The sequence below is a fragment of the Toxoplasma gondii genome, chromosome VIIb, assembly GCF_000006565.2.
Source record: "Toxoplasma gondii ME49 chromosome VIIb, whole genome shotgun sequence".
NCBI classification, from domain to species: Eukaryota; Apicomplexa; class Conoidasida; order Eucoccidiorida; family Sarcocystidae; genus Toxoplasma; species Toxoplasma gondii.
In genome coordinates, this window is record NC_031475.1 from 1,095,663 (window position 1) to 1,109,688 (window position 14,026).

Genomic DNA, 14,026 nt, shown 5'->3' on the forward strand with positions numbered 1-14,026 from the left:
ACAAGTTTTTTTTTTTCAACAGGCAAGTTTTGCGTTAAGCAACTCTCGAGGTAAGTGGATCAATGTACACGCCACCCATAAAATCATCACCCATATTCAAGACGTCTAACCTGCGTTACAAGAAAAGCAGTAGCAAATTTCTCAGCCAAACAACCGATAAGAAACAAGCATAGAAGACCGGCATCTCTATACGGAGTCTTTCCTCGTTACGGAGAAGCCTGGCTTCGTGTTTGAGAGAATCTCAAAATGTTGCTGCCACCGGCAGTTTCTGAGAAGTTCGACTACGCCGATAAACGGCACTGCTCACCAAGCCGGCAATGACCAGGGAGACTCCCACCACGCCATATAGGTCACCAATTCCGTGGAGTGAGTAGAAACCCGGAAAGAATGTGATCCATGCAAGAGCCTGCAGAGCAGAAAACACGGAAGAAGTACTTCAAGTGGCTCGGAGAGTGCATCCTTCCTCAAACATATCTCACTTCTCCTGGAACACAGCAAAACGGTTTACGGAAGGATGCAGTGTGCTCTCCTCCCACTCGCTGTGTGTTTTACACACTTGCGTTTCAGGAAAACTATGTAAAAAGGGCACTCTTACACATGAGCGCGTACTGATCACTGGTCGGGGTACTTGCATCAGGGAGCCTGGTGCCCCGTGTCTAGCATGACTGCACAGGCGCACCTCTCTTCGAGGGTGCGGATGTATTTCTTTGTCGGCTAGCTGTCAAAATGAGACACCCTTTGCTATGTCAATGACACATAATTGAACGCTACCATAGTCAGCGCTTCAGCAACATCAGAGACTTACTCCTGCTCCTGCTGCCTTCGCGGAGCAAAGAAGTACCAGCAGCCTCGACGGACGAAGACTCAGGACGGTTTGTGCATACGGGAAGAGTAGCCAGGCTGTCCTGTAAGCATTCATACAGACGAGAAACGACACCGTGCAAGTAAGTTCGTTCAATTCGGCGACATCTTCCAACCGTTCCTTGATAGGGTCCTCCGCACGTCATCCTACAAATCCCGCACTCGGATGTGTACAGCCTCGTGCAAGGGGTCAACAGGCCCGCATGGATTACGGTGAAAGATTGTTTTTCAGCTGCGACAACTGATCGAACTCGCGCGTCCCAGCACTACGGCAGCCGCCTCGGTTCAGCTCTATGTTTTGTATCCCTACACGTTTGCCAGTACTAAGAGAAGAAGCCTTGATTACCGATGTGTCGTTCTCGCAGGTTCATGACCCAACCGAATAAGATTTCCCCTGGAGCCCACAACCTGTGTATCTCTCGCTCTTACCAGGCATCCAATATTCGCACCACAGAGAGCCACGCAAAGAAAAGCGCGTGTGTCGTCAGAGGACTACCCTCAAACCACCGTCCAATGTGGACACTGTTTCGGATAAGTGACTCGGGGCTTCCAGCGGATAGAGTTTTTGTGAGTGTTGCAACAAACCCCTCGCTGGCGAGCAATAGACCGGACAAGCAACACAACCACGGCAGCGTGCTGGGCGCCTGGCCTCTCATTCTGTTGGAGGACCGCTTATTGCCGTCTCTGTGGCAAGGTCCAGTGGCGGAAGCGTCTTCTTTCAGAGCAAAGAAAGGAGAGTTGACGGCAGAGAAGAGGAGGATGACAGCCACTGAGCCCGCATTTATGTAGGAGACGCCGTGGTCAGAAATTTGGAAATCTTCTTGGCCAACAAACCGCCAGGAAGCTTGCACTAGGAAAAACGCCTGCGACCCGACAAGACAGAAACATGCGAAGAATCAGCTAGCCTTCAAATGTCGTCTCAACGTCCCACAGAGGAATGGGTTTTTCAAGTGCGTGAAATACACTTTCGAAACACTAAAGCTACAGTGGAACGTCGGAGAGAACTTCAGCAACTTTAGGTATGGATCGCGAAATGACCGTCACTGTTTCGCCATAGTGCTAGGAGTTGAATCTATGCTTTTCGTATCGTACGGAGCTGCAGAAAAGGGCAGACGTGTTTCCACTCCAAAGAGTCTCCACCGTTAGTTGCTCGCAGCTCCCTCTCTTCGCAAGAAGCATTTCTCGTGGGCACTTCTCAGCAGATACTCCCGCATCATCGCCTCGAGTCACCCTCTTCCTTGCCAACTCACCATTCCTTGGATCGCAGTTATCATTGCAACGATCACACAAGTGAACAAACTGTCATCGCGGGGACTTGGTATGACGTCCTGGTCAAAGTAAACGCCAGTTCCGGCAGGATTCATCGTTGAAACTACAACATTAAGTCTGGATGTCTGTCCTGCCGCCTGGACAGGTCCAGACAGAGCCAGCCGATCATCTGGTCGATTAATTTCCTCTCCGTAGAATGTCTGCGGGACACCGCGGGTCACAAGAGGCGACTGTTCCTCGACGGTAACCTAGTGACACACAGGAAAGAGAGCTACGCAGACGATGATCGATTATACTTTGTTTGCACTACACAACTGAGATGTTTAGTGCGCTGAGTGTAGCTGTATCCAGCGTACGTTTGGAACGCCAACGCGTGCCTACAAGTTTAGAACCCCAGGCTACTTCAAGAAATCAAAGCGTAGCCAGGACGTTTACGTCGCACCGGCTGACAGCGTTGCACACCGCTGGAAAAAGCGCAGCTCAAGTACACACACTGACGGACTATCTTGCGTTGTCCGGCCTACTGAAGAAACTCACTGCGTTTTCGCATGAGACCAAGCAACACCGCTTTTTATTTCGAGTGGGCACAGAAATGTTGAGCACAGGAAGCCAGTCACACGGAAATCTGAGTAGTTCCTCGCACATCCCCAATTCACACTCTTCACCCAATTCTTGTCCTCTTGAGGAAACAGCCTGAAGTGCTGCCCTGGTCACTCTCCTTACCTCGCACCCGATGAACTCTCCAGGAAGGCATTCAGATTCCCAGTTCCGTTCGCGTTGTTGCAAAAGCAAGGAAGCCACCAACTGGACGACGGCGAACGCAGCAGCTGTGCCCATGAGTAGAAGAGGTAACCGCGCCAGAATTTCGTCCTGAAGATAAAATCGCTCTCGCTGTCGCCACGAACCTTCCCCCAGGATTTGCTGCGGTGCGGGGTTCTGCCACCGCGAATGCACGTGCCTTCCGAAGCCCCCCTGTGTGTGAGTCCCCGTCGGAGAGACGCTAGCGGGGCTCAAGTTGTCGGGATTGAGGAAGAGGGAATGGACGATAGGCAGGAGCGCCATGGACAAGCAGCGGAAACCAAAGAAGAGACCTGAAGGAGAAGGTAGAGAAAACACAAGCGACCTCTTTGAGTTTTTTTTCTTGAGGAGGCTCCCCGCTGCTCTGTGAATTTTAGGTTGCCGGTGAAATCTCTATTTGGAACAGGACGCTTGGCAGTATATACAGTCCCAGCAGCGGCGGTCAAACCCGAGAAGAGTCGAGTACCCTCCACATGCGCCACGCGTCAAAAGCGTCCATCCCGTTGCGTAAGACACCGAGAAACGGGGGAAACTCACCGGACATGCTGCACCCGGTTTTCCGTTCTCCAGCGTATAAGGTTGGCCGCTGCCGACCACCAAGGGAAACGCCGTGCATGAGGCCAGCGCCGAGGCCGCCCACGCCGGCGTAGACGCAGTAGAACAGGAAAGGGTGCGCAGTTAGGACATCAGCAGAAAGGAGAAAAGCGGAGAGCAACAGAGAGCCGGTGACCAGCCAGCCAGAGAGAAGGGCCGCGAGAGGCAGCGAGAGAAAGGAAAGCAACTTGACCGACAAAGGCGTCGCCAGGGCTGCACAGAGAATGGAAGTGAGAAGCAAAAAAAGAGGGGTGTTTTGTGAAGAGAAGAACCCAATGGAGTTGAAGGAACTAGGGTAAATCAGGATGCCCCGAAGTCGCTTCCGCACCTACGTGTGGACGCGAATACCTCAGACTCAATGAAAGCCAGACCCAGTTCCCTAAGCAACGAAGCAGGAGTCTCCCAGCCCTCTTCGCTCATCACTTGTCTTGCGTTCAAACGCATTCTCTCCATTGCGGACCTACCCTGCAGCGCGCCTTGGAGAGCACAGACGAGCAGCATCTCTCGAACTGCCACGTTCTGCAATCCCACCTGGCGCAGGTAGGAGGCCAGGTAACATGTCAGACTTCCGTAAAAAGTTCCAGCGAGGCAAGTGAGTCCAAAGAGGCACACGCCCAGAGAAGGACCCCATCTGTGTCTTTGGGATTTCGACCGGCGCCATGCTTCACTGGTTTCCGACGCCTCGCAGCTCGCAGATGTTCGAGGACTGTCTGTCGCTGCAACCTGCTGGAGAGACGCCGGGAGGCCCAAGCTCGCTCCCCACGACTCCACTTCTGCGTCCGCAGAGTCTCCCATGTCACGGCTCCACTCGTCGCTTCTTGCCTTCGCCGGAGACGCCTCTGAACCGTCATACTCTGCCGCTGAGTGCCCGCTGCAATGTAAGGCGTAACCGTCTCTGACAGAGTGGTCTTGACACGCATCATTGGAATGCGCCTTCTCCAGTTCAGTGCCGCTCTGGCAGTGCGTCGACGGAAGAGAAAGAGGAGGACAGAGTCCACTGCGATTTCTAGGGGATGGGGGACTGTTTGCAGAGCCGTCGGCAGTTGCAGTCTCCGTAGATAAGCCACATGAAGAAGAGGCTGCCTGGTGATCTCTGGACTCGGACGAGAAAGAATCGGTTTCTGCAGAGATTGAAACGGCGGAGTTTCGCGAGGGGGAAACTCCATTGCATCCTTGACAGCCTGCCTTTGCCCGAGATGGACAAGCAAACTGGCGTAGGTCACCAGACGAATCGAGATTCTGTTCCGTCGACGGGGAAGACGCGGCGATGTTTTGTTGAGCAGACATTTCCGCGGCGTGGTTCTTCTTCGTCCACGTCTTTGCCGGATCCGGATGCTCCCCTCCTACGGCGCTGTCAACGAATCCTTTTCTGCCGGCTTTTCTCATGGCTGCGTCCTCAATGCTTATGCAGGTGCTCTCCTGCTTCCTGGACGGAGTTGAGCCCTTTGTGAAATGTTACGACGCACTTGACGCACCGACGGTAAAAAGGTGGAAGGCAGATGCGAAGCTCTTCGGGGAGTGAAAGCAGAACTTCGATGGCTAGACGAGAACTTTAGGATGGGGGTGGAGTACAGACGCCCATGAGAAACGGAAATGTCCGTGGACGGATCAAAGGAGAAGGCAAGGCGGAGAAGAGAGGGAAGGAAGGAAACATTTCGCAACTTGCCTGGTCGCTTCCACTTGGAGTGTGCGGCACTTCTTGGGGTCGATTTTTGAGGGAAGCCGAGACTCGTCGCAGTTGGCTTTTGGGAAGCAAAGCCTCAGAGAGTCGCGAGCCGCTTGCCATGCGCCCCCTGGACCTGAGGCGACAGGTACGGAGCAACAGAGGAAGCAAACGGTACGAGGGAAACGGTGGGCGAAGCTGGCGAGACGGGTTTGCTTTTGGAGGCGCAGATTGCCACCGCTGCGCCACCGCCTGTGTGGTGTACACGAAGTTGAGTTGTCTTACCTTGACAGAGAAGTTCGAACGCGCCGAGTTCTTCCTCTAGAAAGACACGTTCGCTTTTCATGGACTCACTACACAGCAGTGTCGGAGAAAGAGGAGTTGCCAGGCAGCTGAGTTCGTCAGGCTGACGTCTTTCAGAGTCCAGCGCCGCCAAGTGTCACTGGTTTCACAAAGACCTCCCGTGTAGGGACGAAAGAGGAAAACGAACAGCCGTTCTGAACCGGAGAGAATAGAGGGTCTACGAGGCACCTGAATCGAGCTCCAGAGGCTCAACAACCTACTCTTCGCTCAGTGGAGAAAGCATCTTTACACGATCAAGACGATAAAGTGCGCTGGAAAGGTGTGCACGGGGCCGCGAAAATCCCCACCCCTGTGAGGAACCGTACGTGCACCGCACACTATCGCTGAGATCCGCGTGAAGTCCAGATTTGCCTCAAGATGCCTGTTTCAAGAAATGGCGCCACGACGGACACGCAACGTGACAAGAAATATGCAGTAGATTCTCTCCAGTGTGTCTCTGGAGACGAGAACAAAAGTGCTGGGACTGAAACGGCGCCGACTGTTCGGTGTGCAACTGTGCAGCAAGTGGGTTTGGTCGGGACAAAAGTCGGGGTGACCGTGACGAATCGAAAACACGCATTTACAAAGATGTACGACAGCGTTCAGTCCTTGATTCAACGGATGGTAGAGGATACATGTTCCGACAAAAGTTGTCGACATGGAGAGAAGACGCCTTCTCGAGCACGGCGGGATGAGCAGCAAGCACTCGAGTGGAGCCTGGGTGCCGGTGTCTCGCCATTTTGCGTGTGGCGTCTGTGTCAGCGGAAGACTCGGCGCTGCATCTGAGAGAGCACATCCGACAGATCGAGTCCTGAATTTCGCACAGGAACCGTCCAAACGCCTGCATGTGTCACATCGTGGGCGAATTATCCCAAACAAGACTGTGGAGAGGCAGCTCTCAGTTGTCGTACGGAGAAACCGCCGCAAGACACCTTTTCTCAGAAGCGGAGGGACAGGGGCAGGGAGACGAGGATAGAAGAGCCTGTTCTAAAGGTTCTTGCACAATGAGTTGCTTGCTTGCGATCCTTTTCTGTGTGTACCTCCCGTTTCCTTACACAAGTCCCGTGTGTAGGCTTTTCACTGGTCCGACGCCACCGAAAGTATGCCACAGACGCCCTCTCGCCGTCCGCGCTTTGTCTTCACGCTTTCTCGCCTAGGTGCCTCCAGCAACAGAGGTCGTTTTTCGTGAAAGTATATTCCGTCTGGTAAATGAGCGTCGTTTAGAACATTCGCCACATTCCCAGTTTTCGCGTTTGCGACGAAACCGAAGTCTTCGGTGCACTGACGATCCCCAGCCGTCTCTTTCCGGGTCGTCAGTGCTCGTGCAAACCGTCATTCTCGCTTTGTCTAGCCGTCAGTTCCTCTTCCGTTCCTTCTCTCGTCAACATCTTCACCACCGTTTGTCTCCTCGCTTCTCTGCGCGACCTCGAATTGTCCAAAACCCCGCTGATCCTGTCACCAGCATGCCCTGCACCAGCGAGCACACCGACCATCCGTCGTTCACACCGAGAATAATGGTCGTTGAAAAACGAAGCCACTCGCCCGTCAGTTTCGCTCCACCTTGCCCGAGTGTGCGAAAGTCTTTCCTTCTTGAGACGGGGAATGCTTCCGCGGCCTTGCTGTATGCTAGACGTAGCAAGAGTATGTAGAACACGGTTTTCTGGGAAAGACCCCAGAGAGTCACTCACTGGATCCCACGCAGCCAGGCAACCCTTTGTTCCCCGTCCTGCAAGTGTCGCCGACCATTCATCTACAGCTACTCCAACTCTTGTGTGTAAATGCCGGTTAGCTTCTCCTCTTCCTTTCTCAGTGTCTTTTCTTCACCACGCGTGCTTCTGTAGAGCTAAAGGAGCAGCTGTTTTTTTTTTGAGTGTCGCATCGCCTCTGGCCTTCCCCCTCGTCGCCGCCTCACTGAGACCGGCGCTGCCTCCCAATGCCGTGGCAGCGAAGTTTCATTTCCTCCAGCCTCGCTGCGTCAGAGTCTCCAGATCGTTTCGGCAGAGAGTTCCTGTCTGCTCCACTGCATGCATTGGCTTTCCGGTGCCCGCCTCCCGCGTCTGTCTCCGATGAAAATCTTTCGCCTCGAGGGGCGAAGAGTGAAGACGAGGCGGCAGGGGGAACGCTCTGCCGCGCCGCCTTGGTGTCTCCCCGTGTCACTTCCCTCTTGTCAGATGCACAACTCGACGCATGCAGACACGGCCTGGCGAGCCGCACGCGAAGTTCGAGCACCCTGCACCGGGCGATCTCGACTCCCCCGCGGAACCTGCGTCGCGCTGGAGACTCTCACTTGGTGCGCGCACAGCTACCAAATCCGCCGGACTGCGCTTGGTTCGGTTTGGGAGAAAAAGAGAAAACGGAGAAGGCGAGACCTCGCTGGTCTGCGCTGGATGTACTTCTCAGCGAAGATGTGCTCCGGTACGTTCTGGCCTATTGCGGCCCGCGCGAGGCGGCTGCTCTAGCTGCTGTCTCACCCGTATGCAGAGGCGCCATGACTGTCGCCTCTCTCGATCCGCTCTGGTACACCTGGTGGCTAGATCGGCAATTCCACTTTTGGCCTCACACACAAGTGCCGCCAGATGTCCTGCCTTGCTCGCAACCCCTCAAAGTGGAGGACGCCGGCTGCGAGTCCCCAGACGGCGGGGCTTCGCGGAAACCGAGTGGAGCGGCCGGTGAGACAGTCACTCCTCGCTGCCGAGATGCGGATTTAGCTGCGAGATCTGCTCGAGATTCAAAGCCGTCCAACGCCGCGTCTGGCGCTGACTCGGTGCCGCCACGAGGTTCAGGCTGTCCTGGATCGAGTGCCGAGCTGCGTGCAGAAGGCGATTTCTTTCGGAGTTCGTTTCTTGAAAATGGCCTACCTGTGCACCTCCTGGGACGAACGCCGAAATCGCCATTCATAACGGGAAACCTCGAGATCGAAGGCTGGCCGCCAAGTACGCCGCCGCTGATACTGGGTCTCGGACCGCACAGCGGCCTGTGGCGGAGGCAGTTCCTCTGGAGTGTCCGGACACTCCACAACTGGGCAACCGGGAGGTGCCAGAGGTTCCAAGTCCCAAGCAGCGACCACTCGCTGCTTTCCGTGGCTCTGCATCCGTCTTACCAGTCGCCGCTCTGTTCGTGCCGCGCGGTTCAGTCAGTTTTTTCCGCGGAACTGCAGCGGCGGCGTTCGCGGCGCTCGTCGTTTGTTTCGGAGCGCCGGGCGTCGCGAGCGGGGTCGACAGCCAGGGAAGTCTCGGAACTTGCGTGTGGGCCATGCAATGGTGAGGTCGGTCCAGTCAGCCCGGATGTCCCCCGCGAGCGTTCTACAAGCCGTTCGCGTTTACCCCCGTTCGCCATCACGCAAGGCGAACTGTCGGACCCTCAAGAGGCTCTAAGGCACCATCCGCCACCATGTTTTGATCTCGTGGAAGACTCCGCACGCGACTTGTCGGGGACCCGCAGCCAAGGCCCTGGATTTTGCGGCGCTGAGGTACAGAGAGATGACAATTTCAGAGCCAGTTTCGGTGAGGCACCCGTGTCGACCCGCAGACGATCTGGCGGCAGCGCGCGTCGCGGCGTTTCCGCGAAAGAAGAGTTTGGAGAAGCCTGGGGAGAAGGACGAATGGACCTGAACGACGAGCAAGAGTTCCCCGCTTCCGTGGGCTTCACCTTCGAGCCCCGATTCTTCTCTGTCCACGAAGGTCTCGACGCGGTTCTCGAGCAACGGTCGTGCTTCTTCACCGCCTCGGCGGACAGGGTAGCGGTCTACGAGCACGCCAAGAGCTGCAGCGCCCCGCTCTCAGCCCGTCAGGAGAAGGAGCCAACCAGACTGAAGGAAAGACAGAGTCGGTCTCAGGCTCTGTCTCCGTCGCTAGGGCCCCGCGCTCAACCGGATGTCCACTCCACGTTGCTGAACTCACCGGCGCTTACGCCGGTATTGGCCCCGGCCTCGAAATCCCGTGAACGAACGATCTCCGACCTCGACTCGTACGAAATCTACCTCTGGAACCAAACAGGCTGTGCGCCAAACAACGTAAAGAACCGGACCTCTGGGGCGGGGTCTCTCGGAAGCAGAGAAGCGGCGGACTTCGGCAGCGCGCGCGGCTTGAGCAGCTCCTCCGAAGCCTTCTCAGGCCAGGCGATAGGTCTCAGCGCCTGTGCCGCGGGGAGTCAAGGGGCGAACGTGCGACGCGGAAAGACAAGGAGCAAGAAGCCGAGTGGCAGCGGCCGGAAACCGTGTCCTGGGTTCCCTGAGTCGCCCTCGCTGTCTCCAGTTGAGGCCATGAACGAACGGGAGCGACCCCGAAGCTGCAGCTCACCCCCTCCCTTCGCTCTAGAGCCGGCCCTAAATCCTGTGCCGGACAGCGAAGAAGGTCCAGGCGACAGATCCGAGAGCAGGCGCAAGGCCAGACTCCTCGCCGCCGACGGAGGCTTCGGAGACACGCCTGGAGACCAGGGCCGCGAGAAGGGAAGCGAACGGACTTGGAAGGAGTTTTCCTTGCCCCAGGGTGGCCTCCCGAGCAGATCTGCCCACGCGGAAGGCAGCCAGAAACACAGAGGAGATAGGGGCTGCTCGATGCCCTCGACCCCTGCATGCATGCGACCCCTGAGCGCGTGTTCCAGGCCACCTGTCCACGAGCTTTCGCGATTCGCCAGGGGAAGCGCCACTCTGCTCTCCTGCCGCATCCACACCGAGACAGGGCGCATGGCGTGTACGATCGGAACCGCGGCCGTGATGGAGACGGCTGGGGAGACTCGCGTGGGCGGCAGGCGCCGAAGAAAGTGCGGAAGCGTAGGAGGCGCGACTGGAGCTGCGAGTGTTTGCGAAGGACGCGTTTACGATCTACACAGTGGGCAGGTGAGCGCAGAAGAAAGAAAAACATCGTTTCTGCGGAGGGAGGTCTCAGATGCTGTCACAATGGAAGTTACAGTGCAATACCCATCAGATAACAGCTGACCCTCGATTCTCTGGTACACAGGATTAAACGCGATTCCGAGGTTTCTGGAATCTAGCTTTTTCTGGGGAGTATGCGCGTTCTGGTGGAGTGAAGAATGTCATCACGGCTTCCGAACTCCCATTCTAGATCGGGACGAATAGATTACCACATCCGCTGTACTAAGCTGGCATTACGACTTGGCTGAGGGATGCTCACGGAGTAGTGGAAATCACAGGGTCGTTCTCTGGTTGTCTCCTGTACGGAACTTCGCTGTTTCTTGATGGTTCAAATGAATGACGAAAACCTGCCCTGTGAACACACTACCGGAGTGACTGGAGGGAAATCATGGATTCGTTCTCCATAATGGTTTTCGCGGGGTGCCGCCTGTTTTGTAGAGAGTCAGTTGTCTCATGGTAGGCCCTGTGAGGGTGAAAGCTCGCCTTTCGTGCTGTGAGTATGGAGCCTCACAGAAACGATTCTCTTTTTCGCATCCACATTTTGACAGCATGTTCGCAAGAAACACTTTGGCACCCAAAAAGACAACGTTGGAATCCCTCGCTTATATTTTTGAGCGCCGCCGCCCTGGGATTCTGTTGATTACTACGATGGCTCTTGGAAACGAAACTACGTGGAAGCGTGCAGCACGATGGTACGTATCGTGAAATGTAAACACCGAGGCTAAACGCTTTTTCTCCTGTCACGTGTGTATCTGTTTGGATGTCTTTGCAGCTTGTCTGCTCACTCGACATCGACGGCAATGGACTGCATCCACTGCAGTTCCGGTACGCGTTCTCCGACGACGCCGGTCTCCTCTTTGGCTTCGACAGATGGCACCGGTAGGGCGCTTTACAGCGAGCGTTCCGTCGGCGTATGCGGATAAGCAAGCGAGCTGGTCGTTTTTGTACTTCTCAATGAGAGAAACAATTCCGTATCTGTCAAGCGAGTACCCGATCAAGCTTGGTAGGATACGCGGGGTAGACCGCGGGTCGTTTCAGAAAGTCACGTCGAGGCGCTGGCTCGTGCCAGTGACTGGAAACTGCGTGCCACATGCGTGCACCGTGTTGAACGCAATTTCCAGTCTTCTGTGTCCCATCTACACATGTGCGGCGCCTTGCACAGCGGGCGCTGTTTCTCTCTCTTCCGTTCTTCGCGTGGTAGCCGAGCTTTTGTTTGAAACCGAAGAGCCAAGAGAACATGAATTTCTTTCCTATCAACGAGTGGGTGGGAGAGACACAGACAGTCATATTGGTCTGTCCGACATGTACATGACTTTCAGCCTGAACTTCGTCTGTCTACCAGATTGTCTTGTCCAGCTCTCCAGGAAGCTGTCCGTGCGCATGTCTTCGGGCATTGTGTCTCAGAGAGTTCGTCTGCTGGAACCTGGCGAGTCTCTACGAGGGCCAGATCAGCCTGGATGCCGCCGCCATCATTGCGGCGCATGCAGACGGCATTTTGGCGATGGATGCTGCTGGATGTGGCCCAGGGATCCACTCCGCCACTGGCGACTGTCGGGTGCTGGTGGGCAGCCGCGATGACACCATAAGCCTCTACGCTGCAGACCCTTTCGTCCGGCTTCAGACGTTCTCGGGGTGGGTTTCAGTTATAATGAGGTTGTCTGGTTTGATGCTGGTTTCTTTTTTGCACTGGGTTTTACTCGTCTGTCTGTGCCCCACAACCAGCCACGACGCTGTCAGCTGCTCCCCGTATCGAGTATCGACAAGATCGCTAGGGCCGAATGGTAGTGCAGAAAATGGTGCCAACGCATTGTCCCTAAAGCGCTCTCTTCCCATACCGATCTGAAGAGGACATTTTGATATAAAACGACGGCATCGAAACCCGTAGATCGACGCACACTGTGCGGGAGTGCATGTTCTTGTTCGACACCATCGTTTTGATGGTGTTTTTCGAGCTGCTGTCCTTAGACATGAAGGCGAGGTATCGGCTGTCTGCTGGCTGGCGAGGACTCCTTGCAATGAAGAGGCTGCATCCGGCTGTTTGTGTTCGCGTCGTCAACAAACGACGGTTTTCGCATCGGGCGCATACGATGCTCTGGTCAAGATCTGGGATGTGCGACAAAAACCCAGTGCCGGCGTTCACAGGGGTAAGCATAAAGCTTGGCGAAGCCGCGCGAGGCGACCGATCAGTTCCTCTCTCCCTTACCATGGCGCCTGTTCCCATCGATAGAATACGCCGGTCGACTTCGTATTGGAGCCATTCCTGTGGAAGGGAATACAGTGCAACGTCGTAGTTGTGTGTTATGCTGAGTTCACTGATGCGATTGGGGGGGTGTTCATCTTCCGACGGTACGATCGAGAGCCGGTGGATGAGTTGTCGGGCGAACACAGGACAAAAGCCCGCGGGTGTGAGGAAGTGCAGAGCAACTGCCTCTGTAGAACAAGCGCGCCTGGCCTTGGTTTTCGAGACGCTTTTTTGGCATGGAGTTTCTTGTCTCTTCGTCTGCGGGGTCACTGGAAGTAGCCGGACACGGCGGTGCGGAAGGCCACACGGCAGCCACCGTGCCTTCAGCGCTCTTTTCGTGGTGTCTGTCTGTTGAACGAAGAGTGAGGAGACAAACTGGGAGTGTCTGTCGAGACGTGCATCTCCTTGTGCGCAGATCGACAGCTGACTTTGCTCGAACACCACAGTAGAATCAGCAGCATCGCCGCCGCGGGTCCCGACCAGCGCATGCTGGTAACAGGCGACACAGATGGTGTTGTCAAAGTAAGCCTTGGTGAAAGGAAATGCGCGTTCTTGCGGCGTTCTGGAGCGAACTCGGTTCGTGCAAGAACAATCTATTCATCGACAAAGCTGAAACGCGGCGACATGGCAGGGTTCCGGCTGCATCCGGTTGTACATGGACAAACTGAAGTGGAAGCAAGTGTCTCAACAGGTGATAGGTGCACACCTTTGGTATCTCGTCTGCGACATTGCGTAGATGGCGAATGTTGTGTTTGCCATCGGGGGGGCGAGTGATCTCTGGCGGAGCGGTAAGAAAGCAGGTACACGAGAAGTCTCAAGAGTGGGAACAGCCAACTTTGGTTCTCTGCACTTTCTGCAGCTGTGGGATCTGCGGCGTTGTACCAAATCGGTTTGCACAGTCCAGTACGATGGACCTGTCACGGAACTGCATGCAAATGCAGCTTTATGTCTGGTGAGTTTCGTTGTTCCCTCACCTACTGGGTCAGTTGGGGCTGTTGGTACCTCTCTCGTGCGGCAGCCGGGCGCATTCTCGCCGGGTGGAATCATACGCGACCAGGCAGTCCAATGAAGGGGAAGGTAGCTGCTCGATTCGATGTAGATTTTCAGACTGAGTAGATGTGCACGGGCAGTAGAAGCGCGAAGCGCTCTGCAAGAGCGGACCAAATAATAGGCGGTCCGAGTGCGACAGTGGACTAACTGTTCTTGTGTGAATGTGATGTGAATGAACAGGTGTGCGTGAGCTCTCGCCGAGGGAAGGACGGACTCTACGTGATGGATTTCAGTGGCGATGTGCCCGTTTGACTTCTCAGTTGTTTTGTATATTCCACGGTAGTGAGATGCCGTGCAATATGGGATGCTTGCCTCATAAAGGACTTTGGTACCT

General features: G+C 55.4%; 3 protein-coding genes across 3 annotated transcripts; 1 reads left to right on the forward strand and 2 right to left on the reverse strand.

The window, feature by feature from the left end:
* Positions 1 to 86: 86 nt before the first annotated feature.
* On the reverse strand, positions 87 to 4,809 carry TGME49_262660 (hypothetical protein; the record flags this gene model as incomplete). Its single annotated transcript, XM_018781294.1, has 8 exons — positions 87 to 110; positions 308 to 406; positions 806 to 905; positions 1,291 to 1,724; positions 2,112 to 2,378; positions 2,854 to 3,221; positions 3,466 to 3,735; positions 3,987 to 4,809. 8 exons carry the CDS (start codon positions 4,807 to 4,809, stop codon positions 87 to 89), a joined length of 2,385 nt encoding a protein of 794 aa, XP_018637129.1.
* Positions 4,810 to 5,130: 321 nt separating this feature from the next.
* On the reverse strand, positions 5,131 to 5,531 carry TGME49_262655 (hypothetical protein; the record flags this gene model as incomplete). The annotated part of the gene is made up of 2 exons (XM_018781293.1): positions 5,131 to 5,321; positions 5,471 to 5,531. 2 exons carry the CDS (start codon positions 5,529 to 5,531, stop codon positions 5,131 to 5,133), a joined length of 252 nt encoding a protein of 83 aa, XP_018637128.1.
* Positions 5,532 to 7,460: 1,929 nt separating this feature from the next.
* Positions 7,461 to 13,944, forward strand: TGME49_262650 (WD domain, G-beta repeat-containing protein; the record flags this gene model as incomplete). Its single annotated transcript, XM_002365324.1, has 7 exons — positions 7,461 to 10,364; positions 11,173 to 11,279; positions 11,805 to 12,032; positions 12,366 to 12,544; positions 13,058 to 13,164; positions 13,502 to 13,594; positions 13,873 to 13,944. 7 exons carry the CDS (start codon positions 7,461 to 7,463, stop codon positions 13,942 to 13,944), a joined length of 3,690 nt encoding a protein of 1,229 aa, XP_002365365.1.
* Positions 13,945 to 14,026: the final 82 nt, after the last annotated feature.